Raw genomic sequence first — 20,283 nt, forward strand, 5'->3', positions numbered from 1 at the left:
GAGTCAGTTTTTATATTAAGGATCCTATATAATAAAAGTCTAATATGCTATGAAGCGCACTGATCACAGGGGCAGACACTCCGACTGGCAGGTTAGCTTGCTGCAGGGTCTGGCCGATCAGGACTGGGCGAGATGGGCTGGACATGCCCTGGAGCTCTCCCACGGTCCCTTGCCAGCCCTGATCATGCACTGGTGTGGTCCCTTAGCCTGGCCTGCACCCTCTCACAATCCAGGACCCCTCAGGGGATGTCAGAGAGCCAGTTTCAGCCTGATCCCCACAGGCTAGGCCAAGGGACCCCACAAGTGCACGAATCTGTGTACTGGGCCTCTAGTATTCAAATCTATAATAATCTATAATAATAAAAGCATAATATGCTAATTAGACTGGACAGCTGAATGACCTTCTGGACGTCATTCTGGACGTGTTCCGGACAAAGCCACGGTGGTGGGGGCCAAGGCAGAGGCAGTTAGGGGTGGTGAGGCAGGCAGGCAAGTGGTTAGGGGCAATCAGGCAGGCAGGCAGGTGAGCAGTTAGGGGTGATGAGGCAGGCAGGCAGAGTGGTTAAGGGCAATCATGCAGACAGGTGAGTGGTTAGGAGCCAGTGGTCCCGGATTGCGAGGGATGTCCTACTGCCAGTTAGGCTCCATCCCTGCAGAACATCCCCCAAGGGTCCCGGATTGCGAGAGGGTGCAGGCCGGGCTAAGGAATGCCCCCCTCCTGTGCACGAATTTTGTGCACCAGGACTCTAGTAAAGACAGATCTTTTGAGTCACACAGTTTTAAAGCTAAAAGTGACCATAGATTTTAGATTTTGCAGGTAAGTAAACTGAAGTCCAAGAAGAGGAAGTGCCGTTACTTCAGGTCATAGAGCAAGCCAGAGACAGGCTCAGATTTGGGTTCAAGTTTGATCTGTCACTACTTGAGCTGTGTGTACTTGAGCAAGCTACTCACCTTCTCTGAGCCTCACTTGGCTCATCTGTGATATTCTATTATTTTTAGACCACAGCCTTCTGACTCCCAACTTACCTCTCACTGAATTAAATTATTATTATTTTTTTAAATATATTTTATTGATATTTCACAGAGAGGAAGGGAGAGGGATAGAGAGCTAGAAACATCGATGAGAGAGAAACATCGATCAGCTGCCTCCTGCACACCTCCCACTGAGGATGTGCCCGCAACCAAGGTACATGCCCTTGACCGGAATCGAACCCGGGACCTTTCAGTCCGCAGGCCGACGCTCTATCCACTGAGCCAAACCGGTTTCGGCTTAAATTATTTTTAATATATTTTTTTATTGATTTCAGAGAGGAAGGGAGAGGGAGAGATAGAAACATCAATGATGAGAGAGAACTACTGATCGACTGCCTCCTGCATGACCCCTACTGGGGATTGAGCCCACAAGCGGGCATGTGCCCTGATGGAGAATCGAACCATGACCTCCTGGTTCATAGGTGGACGCTCAACTACTGAGCCAGACTGGCTAGGGTGAATTAAATTATTTAATAAACTGGTCCAGTTCATATGGTAATCCATGTATACATAACAAAATGAACACCTCTAAAAGAGTTACACTTGCTGGTAGCAGAGGCAGGAGGAGTGGGAAACCCATAACAGCTAAAGAGTACTTTTTTATTTTTATTTTTTTATTATTTTTTAATTGTTTCAAGTATTACATATGTCTCCTTTTTTCCCCGACTGACCCCCCCCTCCGCCACTCCGGCCCCCCTAAAGAGTACTTTTGACCTATATGTCATTCTCATTGGGATAACAGACTTTCAGAAGTTGAGCTTGGAAACAATCTAGTTTCCAGTGTTATGAAATGCTCTGGCTGGAAGTAGAATCATTAACAGTGCTCTCACTTGGTCCAACCAGCGTGGCTCAGTGGTTGAGCATTGACCTCTGAATCAGGAGGTCACATGCCCAGGTTGCGTGCTTAATCCCCTGAGTGGGGTGTGCAGGAGGCAGCCAACCAATGGTTCTCTCTCATCATTGATGTTTCTATCTCTCTCTCCCACTCCCTTCTCTGAAATCAATAAAAATATTAAAAAAAAAAAAAAAAGGATGTTCTCACTTGTATAGACAGATCAGTCCATTTACCAAGGCCAGGTTTCTCTGACAAGCTGGTTAGAAGATTCTAGAAGTGTCAGGGACCTAAAGAGGAAGTCACTGTCCTACATCGAGTGAGTACTTCAGTATTTTTCCACGTAAAGACTTGAGAAATTTTCCAGTCTTTGAGGAGGGGCAGGTATGATGCCACTTATGTAAGAAATAATCCTTTTCCCTGCTTTGTCTGGCGGAGGCCTAACCTGAGTGCTTACCGCCGCCTAGTGGTGTTTAGAGGAATAAGCATTTTTGTTTTTATGTGTGTGTTTTTAATGAATAACCCATTTTTAGGAAAAAAGAGGCCCTCTAGTTTTTCACTCTCGTCACTTATTTCACTGGCTGGCATCCCAGGTCATTTATTATTTGCTTGCATTTGTATGTATGTAAGTATCTATGTATGTATTTCAATGAATATTTTATATTAGAATAGTTTTAGACTTACAGAAGTCATTCATTCATTCATTCATTCATATCAGCATGAAGTTGTAGACATTTGTTTTATAATTTAGGTTAAAATACAATTTTGAGTTATAATTCAGTTTTGTTGCTCAAATAGTAGCTTCACCAGTGGGAGCTCTTTCAGGCTGGTTCCTGTGTCCTTTAAAATGCCAACTTCCTCCTTGAGCACCTCCTTTGCATATTTGTTTGTTTAAAAACACACTTAGGAAACAAAAGAACTACCTCAGCCTTATAATCCCATCATCCCAACACAACTAGTTATAGTATTTTAGGGTTTTGTCATTCGTGTTCAAACATAGCTTTTTAAAAAATATACATATATATATATATATATATATATATATATATATATATATATATATATATTTTATTACAGAGAGGGAGAGGGAGAGATAGAAACATCAATGATGAGAGAGAATCATTGATCATCTGCCTCCTGCATGCCCCCCCATTGGGGACTGAGCCCACAAACCTGAATTGAAGCGTGACCTCCTGGTTCACAGGTCAACACTCAACCTCTGAGCCACACCAGCCGGGCAAAACATAGCTTTTAAAGAACATAGGTTCATTGCTGTTGTTTTTTACTTCACCTGACTTCATAAACACAACTGCCTTTTTTGGTGTTTGACAATGATGTAGTGTTGACCAAATGCACATGTCAGAAAAGCTCTCAGGCCCTGGCGGGTGTGACTCAGTTGGCTGGGCGTTGTCCTGTGCACTGAAAGGTTGCGGGTTCCATTCCTCACCAGAGCACATGCCCAAGTTGTCAATCGATGTTCCATTCTCACATGGATGTTATCTCTCTCTCTTTTCTTCTCTCTCTAAAAATCAAAGAAAATACTTTTTAAAAATATTTAAAAAAAAAAAAAAAGCTCTTGGGAGTCAGATTATGTGCCCTTGCCCTTAATTCTGAGGCTTTCTGAGCCGCAAGCCTTTCATCTGTAAAACAAGGGCAATGTGCTCTGACAGTATGCTCAGAGATCAGAGCATCGGTCCATGCACTAGCAGGGGTCCTCAAACTATGGCCCGCGGGCCACATGCGGCCCGCCGAGGACATTTATCCGGCCCGCCAAGTGCCGCTGCCTGTCCTGCTTAGCAGCCGACTCGTCCTGGGCCCGCAGTGTGCATAGGAATTTGTTCATAGTTTTTTTTTTTAACTATAGTCCGGCCCTCCAACGGTCTGAGGGACAGTGAACTGGCCCCCTGTTTAAAAAGTTTGAGGACCCCTGGAGTCTCGGGTTTGATTCCTGGTCAAGGGTATGTACCTAGGTTGCAGGCAACCAATCGATGTTTTTCTCTCTCACATTGATGTTTCTCTTTCTCCCCCCACCCTTTCCATTCTAAAATCAATGGAAAAATATCCTTGAGTGAGGATTAACCAAAAAATTAAATAAAACAGGGGCAATGATGGTGCTTCTTACAGGCTTCTATGAATATTTTACCAGGCAGCATAGAATAGATTAAGAGCAAGGACTCTGGAAACAGACGCCTGAATGTAAATCTTGTCCCTGTACTTATTAGCTGGGAAACCATTCAAACCAATGCACTGATGCATCCATGTACTCACCTGCTATGTGCACTGATTTGTGTACTGTCCCGTTTCATTCCGTGTGCTTCAGGAGCTCTCTCCAGCAATCTCACTTAGCGACTACGTGGTTTTCAGATTCACACTTTTGAAATTTCTTTTGGAAACTTGATATAAACCAAACAGATAAAAGAGGTCATTTTATCAGCATTCCTTTATTTTATAAGTTCATACTTATAATTTTATAACACCTATTAAAGTGATATTCACAACTAGGTATATGATGACGCACCTCAGGAACCTGAGGTTAGAAATGGAAACTGCAAAGTTAACTTCAGCATTTGGGTCTGTCTCTTGTTTTGATTGCACAGAATCAACAAAATTCTGGTTTACATAGAAAATACCTTTTTTTTTTTTTCAATACAAAAGAAGTCATTTTAATTTTGATACATATTAAAACACTTCAGTCAGTTTCTCCTGACAGCATAACACGACAAATACACAAGACCTCAAATATGCTTTAAAATGACATTCAGCAAAGTATTTAAAACTTAATAAATAGCAATAATCACACACAAATACATACTTCATAATCATTAAGCTAAGAAAACAGACAGCTAAAGAATAAACAAACAGGAATTGACAATAAAAATAATATGTGGGGTTTGCAAATCACTCTACTTAAAATAGGGGCTGATCTAAGTGATTTCTTAATTTGTTTCTCAACATGTAGCATGATCCCCCTCAAAAATAAAATATATTGAAAAGTCACTTTCTTATAATAATTCAGTCTTTAAATACAACAAATAAATATAAAACCAGCAGAGAAATTTCAAGTTGTAATGAAAATGCTATGGGAATATATAGTTATTGTGGTAGCAAATAATAGCATTTAAAGTGATAGTGCTTATGCACTAAACTCATCTGAGACCTTTATATGATTTTAGTGCAAATCCCTAGGGTCCAATACAAGCATAACCCTATACCAGGGAAAGACATTACCAGTTGGAACTTATCTTGTACAATTTTTGACATAGAAAATATCTTAACCACTGCTCACAATCATGATAAATGGAGGGCAACAGACACCCACAAGCTGATACATAATCACATCTGACATGCGACACGTGCACCTGCTACCACACAAGCTGACATCTCCATAAGATCAGGTCAGCAGAGGTACCTGACCGCTGCCCTCCTCTCAGAGCAGTGCACACATGCAGTGATAGAACTTTGTACAGTTTTGTGTGATAAAAAGTTTGCCGGAATGAATTTAAATATATAAATACCAGTGCAGAACTAGTCTTCCTAGTCGATGATACATTTAGGAGACCTTAAACAGGCACACAACTGACAATGGATGTGTACTGAGAACTGTGCGAAAATGAGTTACTTGGCATCACAAGGTAGGGCTGGGTTAATGCCTACCACTGTGGTATATGGATTATTCTACCTCCATGCCCTGCTCACTGCCGCTGTCCTTTTCTGGGTTCCTAAGATTCAGGTGAAATGTCCCTCTAGTAACTCTGCCTGGAGAAGGGCCTCCTCCTCCTCTGCCTCAGATGCCTCTTCATCCTTGATCAGCTCCAGTAGCTCTAATAAGCCGGGGGCTGAGCCATCCTCCGGCAGAGCAAGCCGCCTGCGCAGTGTTTTGTCCCCTGCTCCAGCCATGATTTGGTCGAGGCGGGCCTGATTCACAACTTCTCTCTCAACTGCTCCTCTCTCTACCAGTTTCTGTAATAAAGGCTCCAACCTTAGTACGTAAGCAGACAACTTTTCTTCATCCTTCTGGTACGTCCTCAGATATCTGACCTGCAACTCCCTAGGATTATCAATAACCCCAAAAACCTGCTCAAGAGCCTTCAGGCATTCGGGGACCGTAATTAAAGGATTGTTTATCTTGAGGACCCGAATAACATCATATGCTGGGCTCCTAAGGCTCTCTAGCAATCGCCTTCTTTTCTCGACATCTGACACCTGCCAGGTCTTCATCATTTGAGTCGTATGAAACAGCCAGGATTCAAAGTTTTCTTCTTCAGGCTCTGGAGGATCACTGCCCGAGAATACTCTCAGCTTTTTGTAGTTCACGTATTGCAGGGCAGGCTGAAGAGCCTCATCTAACGCCTGTGCCAACATGGGGGCCCGCACTTCTGGGATCATGTTCTGGTCTAGGTCAAAAGGGTCGTTTCCATACCCAAAAGCTCTGGTCAACTCAACCAATGTCATGCCCTCTCCTTCTAAGAATGCAGTTAATCTGCTTAAAAATTCATTATCTGGGTCAGGGGGCTTAAAGATCACTCTCCAGCTACCCCCTTTTCCAGGTATCTCCTTGGGGACCAGAGCAAAACTAGTCTCCTCCGTAAGCCCTACTAAGGCTACATTCCTGTTCTCGTCCCTCCGGAACATCCGCCCGAGCAGTCTGTGCTCGCCCAAGGGAGCTAGACCAGCGCGCAGAGCCTCCTCGATTTCGGCCACATTACAGGTCTGGGGGATGCCAGCAATCAACAGCGCCTTCCGAGGGTTCATATCCATCCCCCTACACCAGTCTTCTAAGAGCCTCAGCGTCATGGTGCCCCAGGCAATATATTTCAATTCCCAATTTGTTGGGGATAGTGATGCCACCACAATTCACAGTACTCCTCCGAAGTAGCCCCGTTTAAGTCCCGTCAACGTCCCGAGTTCCAGGTCCTGTGAGGACAAAGCAGTCAGGTCAGCTGAAGGTGTCACGGACCCAGGGCCCGGAAAGCCCCGCGTACCCTAACCGGCGGGCGACGCCAGGCGGCCCCACTGCGGCAAGCAGCCATCTTACCCCTCCTCGAGCGCCCCGCCGTCATCTAGTGGTCCATGCCTGCGTCCCCCGGCAGCGACCGAGGCGCCAGGGCCGGCTCCCGACGCTTCCCTAGAGGCTAGCCCTGAGGAGAGGGAGGACGGCCTCTCCTCCGCTCAGACGGGCACAGTAGAGGGGTTGTGCAGAGGCGCGACGCGGGTCGGGGCGGGTGGGGGGGAATAGCGGACCGCCTGGACTCTGCGGTTCTCTCCGCGGCGAGGAGCGATGAGGCGACCAGAGTCGCGAGCGAGGCACCGGGGCGAGGCCGAGACAGCCGCCCACCCGAACAGACGCACTTTCCCGCAGTTGTCGCAGCCTCAGCCCGGGTCCCAACAGGAGCTGTTTGGGGCGTGCCCGAGGAGGCGGCACCGCGAGGGTGACGCACCCTGACGTCGCGAAGGGCGGGCCTTTCGAGGCGGGGCGTGCGCGCTTCCGGGACGAGCCGGAAGCCCCGACTGTGGCAGCATCCGGGACGGCAAGCGGGCGGGCCAACCCAGACAGGAAGGTGAGATCCGGCGCCTGCCCAGCTCTGCAGGCTCGGCCGCTGGCCGCTGCCCGGCACTGGGCTCCCGGCGCTGCAAGGCGGAGAGGCCCGGGCCTGACGCCGCCCGCGCAGCCCTGGTCGCGGCCACGGGCGCAGCAGCGTGACGGGGGGCGGGGCCGGCTAGGGAGTCTCTGGCGGGGCCGGTGACAGCGCTGGGGGCTCAGGGGCCGGCCGCCGCGTGACCCGCGCAGTAACGCCGAGCTTAAGCACAAGCAGCTTGTGCTCCAGGCGGGTCGTGTTCACCGTTCCCCAGCCGGCGACGCCGGGGATTCTTTTATGGTGGCTTTCTCTGACATGCCAAAGCTACCCGAGTATTCAGAACTGAGTGACTCTTTAACGCTTGCCGTGGGAACAGCAAGATTCTCGGGACCCTTGTAAGTGTTGAAGAGTTACTGTCTTGACCCGGGGGCCCGACATTGGTTTGACTTGTAGAACCAAGTGTTCGCTCTGAAGCAATACTATTAAGTCAAAGTATTTGCACTGTGAAAGTGAAATGTTCCTTAGAAAACCACTTCGATTGCAATTTTTTAATGGAAGGTGTACTGGACCTATTTAAGCCATATGTAGTGAGTTATTCTGTGGGATTCACATAAAACCAGACTCACTAAACACTGAAACGTTTTGTACTTCCTCAGAACCATTACATAAAACCACCTGTAAGTTGTTTACATGTCTTAATAAATGCAATGTTAATTTATTTTAAACCGTAACTGTAGTAATGGGGTGTTTTAGAAGTCGTTGGAAATAAAGCAAGTACATTTGGAATAGTTGCCTTGACAGCATTATTAGACCCTAACTGTATTTTCTATTTTTTTTTTTTTTTTAATTTGAAGGCACAGAGCATGGAGAATGATGAATTTTCGCCAGCGGATGGGATGGATTGGAGTGGGATTGTATCTGTTAGCAAGTGCAGCGGCATTTTACTATGTTTTTGAAATCAATGAGACTTACAACAGACTGGCCTTGGAACACATTCAACAGCACCCAGAGGAGCCCCGTGAAGGAACCACATGGACACACTCCTTGAAGGCTCGGTTACTCTCCCTGCCATTTTGGTTTTGGACAGTTATTTTTCTGATACCTTATTTACAGATGTTTTTGTTCCTATATTCTTGTACAAGAGCTGACCCCAAAACGGTGGGCTACTGTATTATCCCTATATGCTTGGCAGTTATTTGCAATCGCCACCAGGCATTTGTCAAGGCTTCTAATCAGATCAGCAGACTGCAACTGATTGACACATAGACTCAGTCACCATTTTCCCCTTATGATTACAAAACTGCCAGTGCTGTGTGGAACCTGATCACAAGACTGCAGTTTTTTCACAGATCTCAGGAAGTTGTGGTGGGGCAGAGGCTTTTTAAAAAATGTGACTGGGGGCTATCTTTATCAGACTAATGAGTTTTTAGGTGAAGCCTGAGATACAGTACTACAAAATAATGTTGATGACTTCAGATTTTGGAAGTAAAATCATGTCTGTTATTTGCATTCTTTAGAAACTTGAATAAGTTCCTAAACTAATATTCTTATTCTACTGTGCAACATAGTGATGGTTCAGAGATTTTTCCTTTGGGGGAAAAAATGAACATGAACATTTCCATTGTGTTTAATATGTAAAAAGGTCCAAACATGGTCATAAAATTTAAATTTTATACAATTACTTGGCTTGCTTTAAAATTCTTCCAACTAAAACACCAATTCATCCTTTTCTGAGTAAGCCAACTATCAGCTTGTGAGAAATCGGTATAAAATTGAGATGATTGGTGTCCTGATAAACAGAATTTGTTCCTCCTTTTGGTTAATGCTATTGGCATTCTTAATGCTACTGATTTAAAAAAAAAAGAACTTGGGAAGAGACTAAATGTTTGAAAGCTGAGAAATCTAACTTATACATAGGAGATGGAAACAAGGTGTTCAATGAAAATATTTGTTCCAATGCCTGTAGGATGGGTGGTAGCTCTAAAAGATGCTATCAAGTCATCCTGATACTCCTTCCTAGCCTAAGGGCTGGTCTTTAGGCGATAGGTTAGTTGCATGAAGATGTGATCCTTGTACTTCCTCCTGTGCATTTGTACTTACTACCTCATGTCTGGTACCAATACAAATATCTAAAAAATGGAAATATTAGATTTTAGGATTATTTTTTTTCTGGGTGAAATTAAGATATATTTTTATACAGTTATGTCATTAATACCAGGAAAATGTTTCACACTGATAGTTTTTTTTTCTGTTTTGTTTAAAAATTTTTTTTTATTGATTTTAGAGAGGAAGGGAGAGGGATAGAGAGAGATAGAAACATCAATGATGAGAGAGAATCATTGATCAGCTGCCTCCTGCACGCCCCCTTCTGGGGATCAAGCCTGCAACCCAGGCATGTGCCCTTTACCGGAATTGAACCTGGGACCCTTCAGTCCACAGGCCTACGCTCTATCCACTGAGCCAAACTGGCTAGGGCCACACGGATAGGTTTTAATAACGTTTTGGGTGCTTACTCTGTTGGGCCCTGTTCTAAGAACTTTGCATAAATTAACTCACTTATTGCAACAACCCTATGAGCTAACAATTAGCTAGATTTTACAGATAAGGACACTGAGGTGGAGCAGTTAAGTAACTTGCCAGAGGTCACACAGCTGGTAGGTGGCACAGCCAGAGTTGTAACCAGGCATCTGATGCCTGTTCCTAACCACAGCTACAGCGCTTCTCACAGGTGACGGCTGTTTCAGCACTGGCACTGTCTGCCTCGCCATGCTCAAGAATGGAAATGGCGTCACTGAGGAAGGTTTTTCTCCATGTGTATGGGCCACTGGAAATCTAAAAGTTTCTAGCAATCTCAGCCTTTAAGTCTGATTTGACTAGAATGGAATGCTGCACTTTTCCACAGCAATCTTTTACTTGAAAGATACCGCAGGTACTTTTGCAACTCAAAAGCAGCAAGATCAGATTCTCTCTAATTAGTCCCATGTCTTTCTTTTACTGCCTCCATAGGTCTAGTTCCTGAAATTATTTATCTAGAATCTTCAAAGTAAGCGGCAGTTTGAAGTATCTGCATCTCTGAAGGACAGATAACCCAATCACTTGTATCTTTTGAGTACTTACTAATTATAGACGGTCCCTGACTTACCATGGTTTGACAAGATTTTTCCACTTTATGATATTAAAGCAATATGCATTCAGTAGAAACTGTATTTGAATTCTGCTCTTTTCCCAGGCTAGTGATAATGCAGTAAGAGTCTCGGGATGCTGGGCAGCAGCGTGATGATCTTGCCCGACTGTAGGCTGATGTGAGTGTGCTGAGCATGTTGAAGGTAGGCTAGGCTAAGCTCAGAGGTCCAGTGGGTTAGGTGTGTAAATGCATTTTCGACTTATATTTTTAGCTCATGATGGGTTTGAGAGTAACCATCACAAGTTAAGGAGCAGTGTAGTATGCATGCTGCAGGCACTGGGTTGAGTGATTTGCATTCATTTTTCATGACAGCCCTATGAGGCTGGTATGTACTGGTACTAGTGCCATTTACAGAAGAGTAAAATGAGGAAACCTGAAGCACATAGGAATTAATAATTTGCCCATGACCACACAGCAAGTAAGTGGAAGAGCCAGGACATTGAACTGGGGATGTCTGGCTTCAGATCTCCAGCTCTATCATTCCAATCTATTGCTTCTCAATAATTTGAGGAAAACCGTTGAGCAGTTTCTTGTTTTATTTGATTAGTCTTGAAGCAGTGATAGTTTGGAAATGATTTAAAAAAATTATTTGTTACTTTTTGACAAATGTTTGGTATAATGCAAGGTTTGTGAATTGGTCACTTGTCTTGTAAAGTGACTTCATTTTTATTGAAGTGCATTTTATCTCTTCAAATTCTAATACTGAGATTTGGTAAGTAAATGCTCATCTCGGTCTTTCAAGATAATATTTCCTTGGTAGTAGAAATGTTAATTACAGTAGGAGTAATGCAGTATTTCTAAATGTTTCAGATTGCAGAGTTAATCTGTTTTTGATTATTTAGGAATTAATTATCCAAGTTGGATTATTACTATTTTGTCTATGACTATTTAAGAGTTCAAAGCACTCTTTAGAGGGAAAGGTGAAATTTATCTCCTAGCTCTATTAGACTGAGGAGGAGGTTAAAATTGATGGATTGGAGACTATTATTATAGCAGGTCATCATTTATTTTATATTCTCAAAAAATATAAAAAATCAGTGACTACGAAAAAGCAGTGACTACAGGATTAGGTAGTGAGTTCAATGGCAAATAAAGGAAGTGCGTCAGAGATTTTAGGAAAGAGACAAGCATCTTAGGATCCCTAACCAGTCAGTATTTGCTTCCAGGTATGAGAAAAATAAAGTGGTAACAAAAAGCTTTTCTTTGGGGAAGAGGAAGTCGTTAGATAAAGTACACCCAAGAGAATACCCATAATATAATCAAACTGGTATATTTCATTTACCATGGGTATTGTTAAAGTCTTTATTGAGATTATCTAATGTGGATTTTTTGGATGGGTTTAACATTTTCAATCTCAAAAATACTGGCAGAAAAGCTTGCCACAATAATACAGGACTCATGTTTGCATCAAACATTTGCCGTCATTATAAATTCTACAACATATTTTTTAAGTGCCATGTAATTCTAGACCATGATTGGGAATCATTATGCATCAGTATTTTTGTTTTGGTCTAAGGCAGTGAGTGGGGTCTTGAACTGTGGCTGTATATTAGAATCACCCAAAGAAATAAAAATAGCAAAGCTCATATGAACAATGTCAGGGTCCCTTCTCAACCGATTATGTCAATTTCTGTGGGCATAGCCCAGGCAATCCTGTTTTGAGAGGCAGGTCTTCCAGTGCTTCTGTCAGGGTTTTCTGCACCATAAAGACTCAATTGTTAGTCACGAGATCTGTGTTTGTTTTTGAAACAGCCTCAAAAAATATTTTGTGGTAACTTCACCCTAGCTGTTTGAATTGCAGATATTTAAAAGAGGTGTTTATATTTTCTTTCCCTCTCCCCCCACCAGGTTTAAATAGACTTTATTATTATTCGTGCATGGGGGTGTGTGTCCCTCAGCCCAGCCTGCATCCTCTCCAATCTGGGACCCCTCAAGGGACGTCCGACTGCCCGTTTAGGCCCGTCGGACATCCCTCTCACAATCCAGGACTGCTGGCTCCCAACTGCTCGCCTGCCTGCCTTCCTGATTGCCCCTAACCGCTTCTGCCTGCCAGCCTGATCACCCCCTAACCACTCCCCTGCCAGCTTGATTGATGCCTAACTGCTCCCCTGCCAGCCTGTTTGCCCCTAACTGCCCTCCCCTGCAGGCCTGGTCACCCCTAACTGCCCTCCCCTGCAGGACCCGGTCCCCCCCAACTGCCCTTCCCTGCAGGCCCAGTTGCCCCCAACTTCCCTCCTCTGCTGGCCTGGTCACCCCTAACTGCCCTCCCCTGCAGGCTTGATCACCCCCAACTGCCCTCCCTTGCAGGCCTGGTCCCTGCCAACTGCCCTCCCCTGCTGGACTGATTGCCCACAACTGCCCTCCCTTGCAGGCCTGGTCCCTCCCAAATGCCCTCCCCTGCTGGCCATCTTGTGATGGCCATCTTGTGTCCACATGGGGGCAGCCATCTGTGTGTTGGAGTGATGGTCAATTTGCATATTACTCTTTTATTAGATAGGAAGGGGGAGGCCTACTGACCAGAGCCTTATAACCGATATATGTAGTTCCAGCGTGTCACGATGGAGAAATCAGAGGTTATGATTGCAGAGGAAGTCACTGACTGAAGGCCAGGATCCAGGGGAGTCAGCCAGGAATGCAGCAGACGATCAGGACAGGCTGGGGTGGTCAGGTGGCAAGGTGAGGGAGAGGACAGCTTCACTCCTGCTTCTTGCAGTTCTCCAGGTGTGACAAGACCCAGCCCCACAGCCAGAGAAAACAGGAAGCAGGAGGTGAGCCCAAGGGTGACATCCATGGTCCTGAACTGCTTGGAATGGATCTGGGCAGGAAGCACCAGGAGTCTGGGCTGGGCCTGTCAGGCCCCTCAGCCGTGGGCCTCCGCGAGCAGACTGCGGACAGCTGCCAGCTGGAGCCCAAGTTTGGGAAGGAAGTGTCTGCATATTCTGATTCCAACTCCTCTCCTTCAGTTTATCCTGAAGACCGTTTGTCAGGTTTTTGCCCCCACTCTACCAAAACTCTTTTCTTGTCAAGTGGTCACTGGCAACTTACATAGAACTGAATCCACTGGTCAAGTCTCAGGCCTCAAATTACTTATTAGCAGCTGTTGACACATTCCCTCTCTTTGAGACTTTCTTCAGTTGGCTTCTCATCACGACTGCCCAGTAGAACTTGGCAAGGATGGAATGTTCTTTATCTGTGCTGTCCCCATCAGTAGCCACTAGCCACATGAAATGAGCCCTTGAGATGTGGCTAATGTGACTGGGGAACTGGGTTTAAAGTTTCAATTAGAATTTAAATAGCCACAAGTGGCTAGTAGCCACTATGTATTAGCCCAGGTCTAGATATTATTCTGGTTTTTCTCTTCCTTACCAGCTGCTCCCATCTCCTTTGCTGTTGGGGATCTGCCTGATTTCTAAAGGTTGGCATGCCCCCGGTCCCTTTTCTCTTTCTACTCCCTTGACCATCTCATCCAGGCTCATGGCTTTAAATGCTCATTTATATTACTACCTTGTCTCTCTCTCCCCAGCCGCAGATTTGAATATCCAACTGCCTACTTGATATTTACTATATGTCCAAAACTAAGCTGCTGATCTCTCCACCCACCAAAATCTGCTCCTTAAGTCCCCTACAAGATGGCTGCCAAACACTTGAGAGATCCTTTTAAACTCTTACCCCTCTCAAAAGTTCCTCCTGTGGTTTCCCTTCTCAGAATAAAAGCCAAAGTCCTTGCCATGGCATCCAGTCATAAATAAGTGGCCCGTGACCTTTACTTCAGTTCCTAACACTCTCAGCCCCTGATTCCGCTCCAGCCACACTGGTTTTCTTGATTCTAGAACACACCAGAAAAACCTGTTTCAGGGCCTCTGCACTCCGTACTGTCTGCCTGGGTGCTTGGCCCTGGCCTGCTCCATCACCTTCTCCAGACCTCTGCTCAAGTGCCAGCTCAGTGAGGCTGCCTCTCACCACCCAATTGAAAATCCAGCATCCCCCTTCCCTCTTTTTCCCCGAAGCACTTAACCATATGATATCACATGACATTTGTTTTGTCAGGATCTAAACTCCATGAGTGGAGCAATTTTGCCTGTTCACTGCTGTATGCCCTCTGCCCCAGTGCCTAGAGCAGTAGGTGCTCAGTAATTATTTATTGCATGAATGATGCTGTCACTGAATACCTCTCTCACTAGACTGCAAAACAGTCTAGTTCACTCTCCAGGGAGAATGAAGGTTAAAGTTAACATTTACTACTAAGTGCAGAGCATAATCCGTCTCACATGCTAGATAAGTTTGGTTATTAAACTTCTATTTTTTGTTGTTGGCACTATTGCAGATAATTATTAAACTTTCAGGTTTCAGCATGGACTGATCTTTTAAGGCCAAAATTTAAATGAGTCTCCCAATTTATTTTTGCCAACAATTCTTGTTATGTTGGTTGTCTTGGGATTCTTTTTTTAAACATCGGTTTGTTGTTCCGTTTATTTATGCATTCATTGGTTGATTCCTATATGTGCCCTGACCAGGGATTGAACCTTCAATCTTGGTGTATCAGGAAGATGCTCTAACCAGCTGAGCTACCTGGCCAGGGCAGGGTTTTCCTTCTTGATGCAGAGAAAAACATATACCACATTCACAAACAGGTGTGTATTTTAAGTGGTGGTTAGGGCCTTGAGAAAACCACCTCACATGCACCAAGTGTCATGAAGACCCCGTAGAGCTACAACACACATTATAGTGTTCTGGTGTTCAGGGCAATACCATGGCCCCATAAAGCACGCACTTAAACTAGTAATGTTTTTCTACAAGTGGCCTCTACCTTCAGCAGAATTTTTGGCACCAGAGTAAATTCCCAATGGCCCCAATGTGAACTTCTGCTTTTTAAAAGATTTAAATAGAAGCTTACTGTCTAGCATTCACTGTTTCCTGGGCCATGTCTTTAAATAGAGCAATTCTGATCCCAGAGGTCACCTGAGAATGGAAAAGTTGCAGCTACACTGAAATTTGCTTAATAGTTTAAGAATAATGCACTGGCTAGAGGCAATTTCTTCAAGGCAAGGCACTTTGATTTTAGAAACACCTCTGACCTTTTTTTTATGGTATCCTACCTCATATTTAGTCCAGTTTTCCTAACCTTTTTATTATTCTATTTTGGTTTTGTTTTGTTTTCCAAACTTCTTTAGAAATCACTTTGTATTCCCAAATCTGACAAATATTAGTCAGATGGGAAATGTGGATTAAAAAAAAATGTTTTTGTTGACTTTTAGGGAGGATAGAGAGAAACATTGATGAGAGAGAAACATCACCGATCAGCTGCCTCCTGCATGGCCCTCACTTGGGACCAGGCATGTGCCCTGACTGGGTATTGAACTGGTAACCTCTTGGTTCCTGGGTCGATGCTCAACAGCTGAGCCACAATGGCAGGGTGGATTTTTTATTTTTTAAGTCTGGATTGGTTCATTTTTTGCCCTTACTAAATTTAAAGAATGACTTTTGGAAAGTAAAAATCATTAGAAAGTTTCACAGTAACTTTTTTAAAATGTATATGTTGCTTTATTCTGTAAGGACACCCTGACACGTTAGATGATAATAGCTAATGACAAAATGTAGAAATGAGGCATCTGCTTCTCTAACCACTGCTAGGAGTATGTTAATATGTATTGTCATTACATGTCCACTTTGACATCCTCTCATTCTATTAGTTATGTAATGTAACAATGTAACAGCGAGAATACAGTTAGTAGGTGGTTCTGCATCTCAGGTAAGCACTGCATGGAAATCCAGTTCTGCCTGTGAGGATGGTGGCCCTCCTCCCTGAGAAACCGAGCTAGCTAAGCTCGTGAGAAACAACCCTAAGAATCACAGAGAAGGGATGCTGGCAAGCCTCTAACACAGCACAAACAGCAGACAGCTATTGTCACATGGGATTCAACTTGCTATTGTTTGGAAATGTCACATCCGTGTCAGTGACAGTCCTGGCACCTGCTCAAAACCCCCCTAGAGTTTCATGGTTACTTCTGTACGATGATTTCAAAACTTTAGGAACATTTGAAGGACTCAAGTATTTTCATGTAAGTCTCCAAACCCATAAACTATGCTGCTATTAATTAAAACAAAAATATTAATTAAAAGAAAAAGGACAGCTGGGTTAGTTTTGTTAGCTTCCAGAATTCTCTGTGACTATGTTCCTTTGAAACAGGCCGTTCTCTCCGATTTGCCTGCACCCTCCGCATCACCTGCATGTTCCATGCTTGGAAGTAGAAATGTCCAGAAAACACGGCACACAGGGAACTCAAACCTTAGTACGGGAAAAGGGTCAGCTTAGAATCACAGCTAAGTTCAAATGTTAATTTTCTGGAAATTTGCATTAGTCGATTGAAAGCACAAAGAACAGAAGGAGGTTTTGATGAGGAAGTTAAATTATGCATTTCGGTAAGTCCTCATTCTACTCACAGAACAGGGTGGACAGGGAGTTGGAGTAGCCGGTGCAATTGTGTGTCCTGTGATGACACGATGGGTCCCAGCAGAGCCAGGAAGGGCACCTGAGTGGGGGCCTTATCTCCTGGGTTTCTTGCTTACATCGCTAACCAGCTAAATGGTTGGCGCTTTTCTGCTCTATGATCAATATGCAGAAAAGTAAACTAAGTGTTCTTTTTTTTAACTGTAGCCATCGCAAAATTAACTGTGCTGTGGGGTTGCTTTTTGCTGAATCCTCGTGTGAGTGCCCTTATTTGAGTAATACTGTAAAATAGGAGGAAAGACAGAAGGAACAACTTTGAAGAGGTGACAGGCCACTCTTTCCCTATGGACAGTGCAGGGCAGAGGGCGAGAACAGAGAAAACCAAGACAATTCCATTTTACAGGACAGGAGCCCCTGTCACTTTAGAGCTTTTTGGCACAGTCAGGGCAATACACTTGCTCCTGATGGAAGACAAAGCGCTTGCTGGCCAGATTCATGGAGCACTTTTTGCAGTGGAAACAGTAGTCATGCCAGGATTGTCCTTCATAGGTCACTACACTGGACCCCTTACCAAACCCAGTGATGGGGTTCTTGCATCCAGCACACTTCTTAGCCACATAGTTCTTGTAGCAATCCACGCAGTAGTACTGGTCCTCCACAGCCGTGAAACGCTGCCCGGCCAGCTTCTTCGAGCAGGTGACACACACAAAGCAGTCGGCATGCCAGGGCTGATCCTGGTACGTGATCCCTCCAGATGTGATGGCCTTGTTGCACTTCATGCAGTGCTTGGCAAATCTGACCTCATAGCAAGCCATGCAGTAGAATTCCTCCCCTTTAGGGAAGAAGCTTCCCGTCCCGATGACTTGCTTGCAGTCGCTGCAGATGAAGCAGTCTTGGTGCCATACGGTACCCTTGTACTCTACGTTCTGATCTCCTGGCACAATGGGCTGTGAGCAGCCCTTGCATATGTGGGCGTTCTCGAGCATGCTGCACTGCTTGCACAGGATCTTGTTCTCTTTGGCCACAAAGCTCTCGGTGGCTAAGGGGTGCTGGCACTGGGCACAGCGGAAGCAGGTGTCGTGCCAGAAGCCCTCCTTATAGTGGACCTCCTTGGAGTCTGCACCGATGGTCTGGCGGCATTCCGTGCAGGTGTTGGCGCAGTACTTGTCATAGCAGCTCAGGCAGCAGTGGTGGCCATCCTTCTCCACGTACTTCTTCCCGTGCAGGGAGCCCTTGCAGTAGTAGCAGCTAAACTTCTCAGACATGGAGTCCAGCTTGTATCTGGAGGGGTTTCAGCCTGAATGTGTGGAGGAGATGGATCTGGTGAGGGCTGGTACAGCAGTCAGTAACTTCCAACACGCGGCCCTGGGGATGCTCAGGAGCGCAGCTGTCCCGGAGGTGGCCGTGGCAGCCGTGGTGGTGGTGGCAGACTCCACAATACTTTTTCTGTATTTGTGTATAAAAATACGTAACATGATGTTTTTTAATGCAAAAAGAACAAAATGAGTATATGATGGAAAATCCCCCTCTCACTCCCGACCCCTACTCTCTCTAGAAGCTGGTTGACTATCCTTTCAGAGAAATTACAAGCATATCCAAGCCAATAGTCTACAATAGTAGCATTCTACACACTGTTCCATAATTTGCTAGTTTACATTTAACATCATATCCGAGAGACTGATCCTTAACAACACAGAGCTATACCTTGGTCATTGTAGTGCCCCCACAAATGCTCTGGTAGACGAATGTTCTATATTTAATCAGGGCCTTCCGATGCACATTTATTTAGGTTGTGCACTCTTTCTTGTTACTAAGAGTAATGCTGCAGGGAATAGTTTTGTAAACAGATCCGTCCACTTGTTGCTATTATATGTAAGATAAATTTCTGTAAGTAAAATTGCTGAATCAAAGAGCATGTACATTTAACATTTTAACGGAATTGTCAACTTGACTTTCAAAGAGCTTATATCAGTTTATACTCGCCATCAATATACTAGTATTACAGACCTCACATCCTTTCCAGCTCAATCTTGCATCAAAACTTGTGATCTTTCAGTTTCAAAGTAAAAAAATGGTATTCTATTATGGTTTTAATTTTTACTTATTGGAAGTGGAACATTTTCATTTAAAAACCATGTGTATTTCTTGTGATCTTGCTGTTCCTTTCCTTTGCCCATTTCTATTGTTTTTCTGACTGGTACATGTGAGATCCATAAAAGGAAATAATTCTTAGTAATTTGTGCTGAAAATATGAAATGCTTTTACCTTCTTTTATTCACAGAATATTCAGAAACTTTATTATGTAATCATATTTACTAATCTTTTCTATTATGGTTTCTGGATTTTTAAAAACTTGCTTAGGAAAACTTCACTCTGAAATTATAGAAACTATTATCCCATTTTCTTTTACTACTTTCATTTTTCACTCTGTTGATTTTAGAGAGGGGGAAGAGAGAGAGGGAAGCATGGATTTGTTGTTCCACTTATTTATGTATTCATTGGTAGATTCTTGTATGTGCCCCTGACTGGGGGTGGAACCAGCAACCTTGGCATATCAGACGACACTCTAATCAATTGAGCTACCCAGTCAGGGTTCTTTTAGTACTTTTATGGTTTTGTTCTTTACTCTAAAATTCTTGAATCTACCTGAAATTTATGATGTTCTAAGTAATAAGAACCCAACTTCATCACAAAAACTATGAGAAATCAATTCATTTCTCATTTGTTAAAACTGAGTATTGTTTTACAAATACAGGGGTGGGCAAAAGTAGGTTTATAGTTATAATACAAAGAAATAATACAATAATTAATGAATAATAACAATAATACAAGAATAAACTCTGCATTTTATAGACTCAAAATTGTAAATTTACTTTTGCCCACCCCTGTATTTTTCAATTCGATAAGAATTTTACACTCTTTACAATATACTTAGATATCCAAGAAATAATTACCACAAAATGATTGTAGTATTATTTAACTAACATGTTAATTTTATTTGAAACTATCACTAGCTGCATTTATGGTAATACAGTTTTGAGTTTTGCAGAGCTCAACCACAATCAGTTCAAACAGGAATTTCTTATAAACATTTTATCACCACATGGTGGCTGACATTCAGTTAAAAAGCACAGATTTTCAGGATGTCAAAGGTATGACTCTTCTAGCCACATAAGAAATGATATTCTATATTTGTACAGACTGAACAATT

At 43.8% G+C, this 20,283-nt stretch overlaps 3 protein-coding genes across 4 annotated transcripts; 1 reads left to right on the plus strand and 2 right to left on the minus strand.

Moving 5' to 3' along the window:
• Window positions 1–4,286: 4,286 nt before the first annotated feature.
• MOAP1 (modulator of apoptosis 1) lies at window positions 4,287–7,279 on the minus strand. The gene is made up of 2 exons (XM_080682777.1): window positions 6,900–7,279; window positions 4,287–6,778 (listed from the first exon to the last, which is right to left on the minus strand). Exon 2 carries the CDS (start codon window positions 6,656–6,658, stop codon window positions 5,591–5,593), a length of 1,068 nt encoding a protein of 355 aa, XP_080538903.1. The 5' UTR covers window positions 6,659–6,778; window positions 6,900–7,279; the 3' UTR covers window positions 4,287–5,590.
• Window positions 7,280–7,320: 41 nt separating this feature from the next.
• On the plus strand, window positions 7,321–9,306 carry LYSET (lysosomal enzyme trafficking factor). Of its 2 annotated transcripts, none has more exons than XM_080682790.1 (2): window positions 7,321–7,422; window positions 8,295–9,306. In XM_080682790.1, the coding sequence occupies exon 2, from the start codon at window positions 8,311–8,313 to the stop codon at window positions 8,704–8,706; it is 396 nt and encodes a 131-aa protein (XP_080538916.1). In that variant the 5' UTR covers window positions 7,321–7,422; window positions 8,295–8,310; the 3' UTR covers window positions 8,707–9,306. The 2 variants fall into 2 exon arrangements, with proteins under 2 accessions (XP_080538916.1, XP_080538915.1); XM_080682789.1 differs by lacking the exon at window positions 7,321–7,422 and adding an exon at window positions 7,455–7,835.
• Window positions 9,307–15,917: 6,611 nt separating this feature from the next.
• On the minus strand, window positions 15,918–18,505 carry LOC308236436 (four and a half LIM domains protein 1-like). The gene has a single exon (XM_080646111.1). The coding sequence runs from the start codon at window positions 18,335–18,337 to the stop codon at window positions 17,495–17,497; it is 843 nt and encodes a 280-aa protein (XP_080502237.1). The 5' UTR covers window positions 18,338–18,505; the 3' UTR covers window positions 15,918–17,494.
• Between the last annotated feature and the right edge of the window lie 1,778 nt (window positions 18,506–20,283).

This window comes from Plecotus auritus (genome assembly GCF_963455305.1).
Source record: "Plecotus auritus genome assembly, chromosome: 1".
Classification (NCBI taxonomy): domain Eukaryota; kingdom Metazoa; phylum Chordata; class Mammalia; order Chiroptera; family Vespertilionidae; genus Plecotus; species Plecotus auritus.

Excerpts from the sequence above, each read along its gene's own strand:
- MOAP1 (XM_080682777.1), bottom strand. The coding sequence starts at position 6,658 with ATGACGCTGAGGCTCTTAGAAGACTGGTGTAGGGGGATGGATATGAAC.
- LYSET (XM_080682789.1), top strand. The coding sequence starts at position 7,738 with ATGGTGGCTTTCTCTGACATGCCAAAGCTACCCGAGTATTCAGAACTG. Across the intron at positions 7,836-8,294 it reads GCAAGATTCTCGGGACCCTT|GCACAGAGCATGGAGAATGA; the intron begins GTAAGTGTTGAA and ends TTTAATTTGAAG.
- LOC308236436 (XM_080646111.1), bottom strand. The coding sequence starts at position 18,337 with ATGTCTGAGAAGTTTAGCTGCTACTACTGCAAGGGCTCCCTGCACGGG.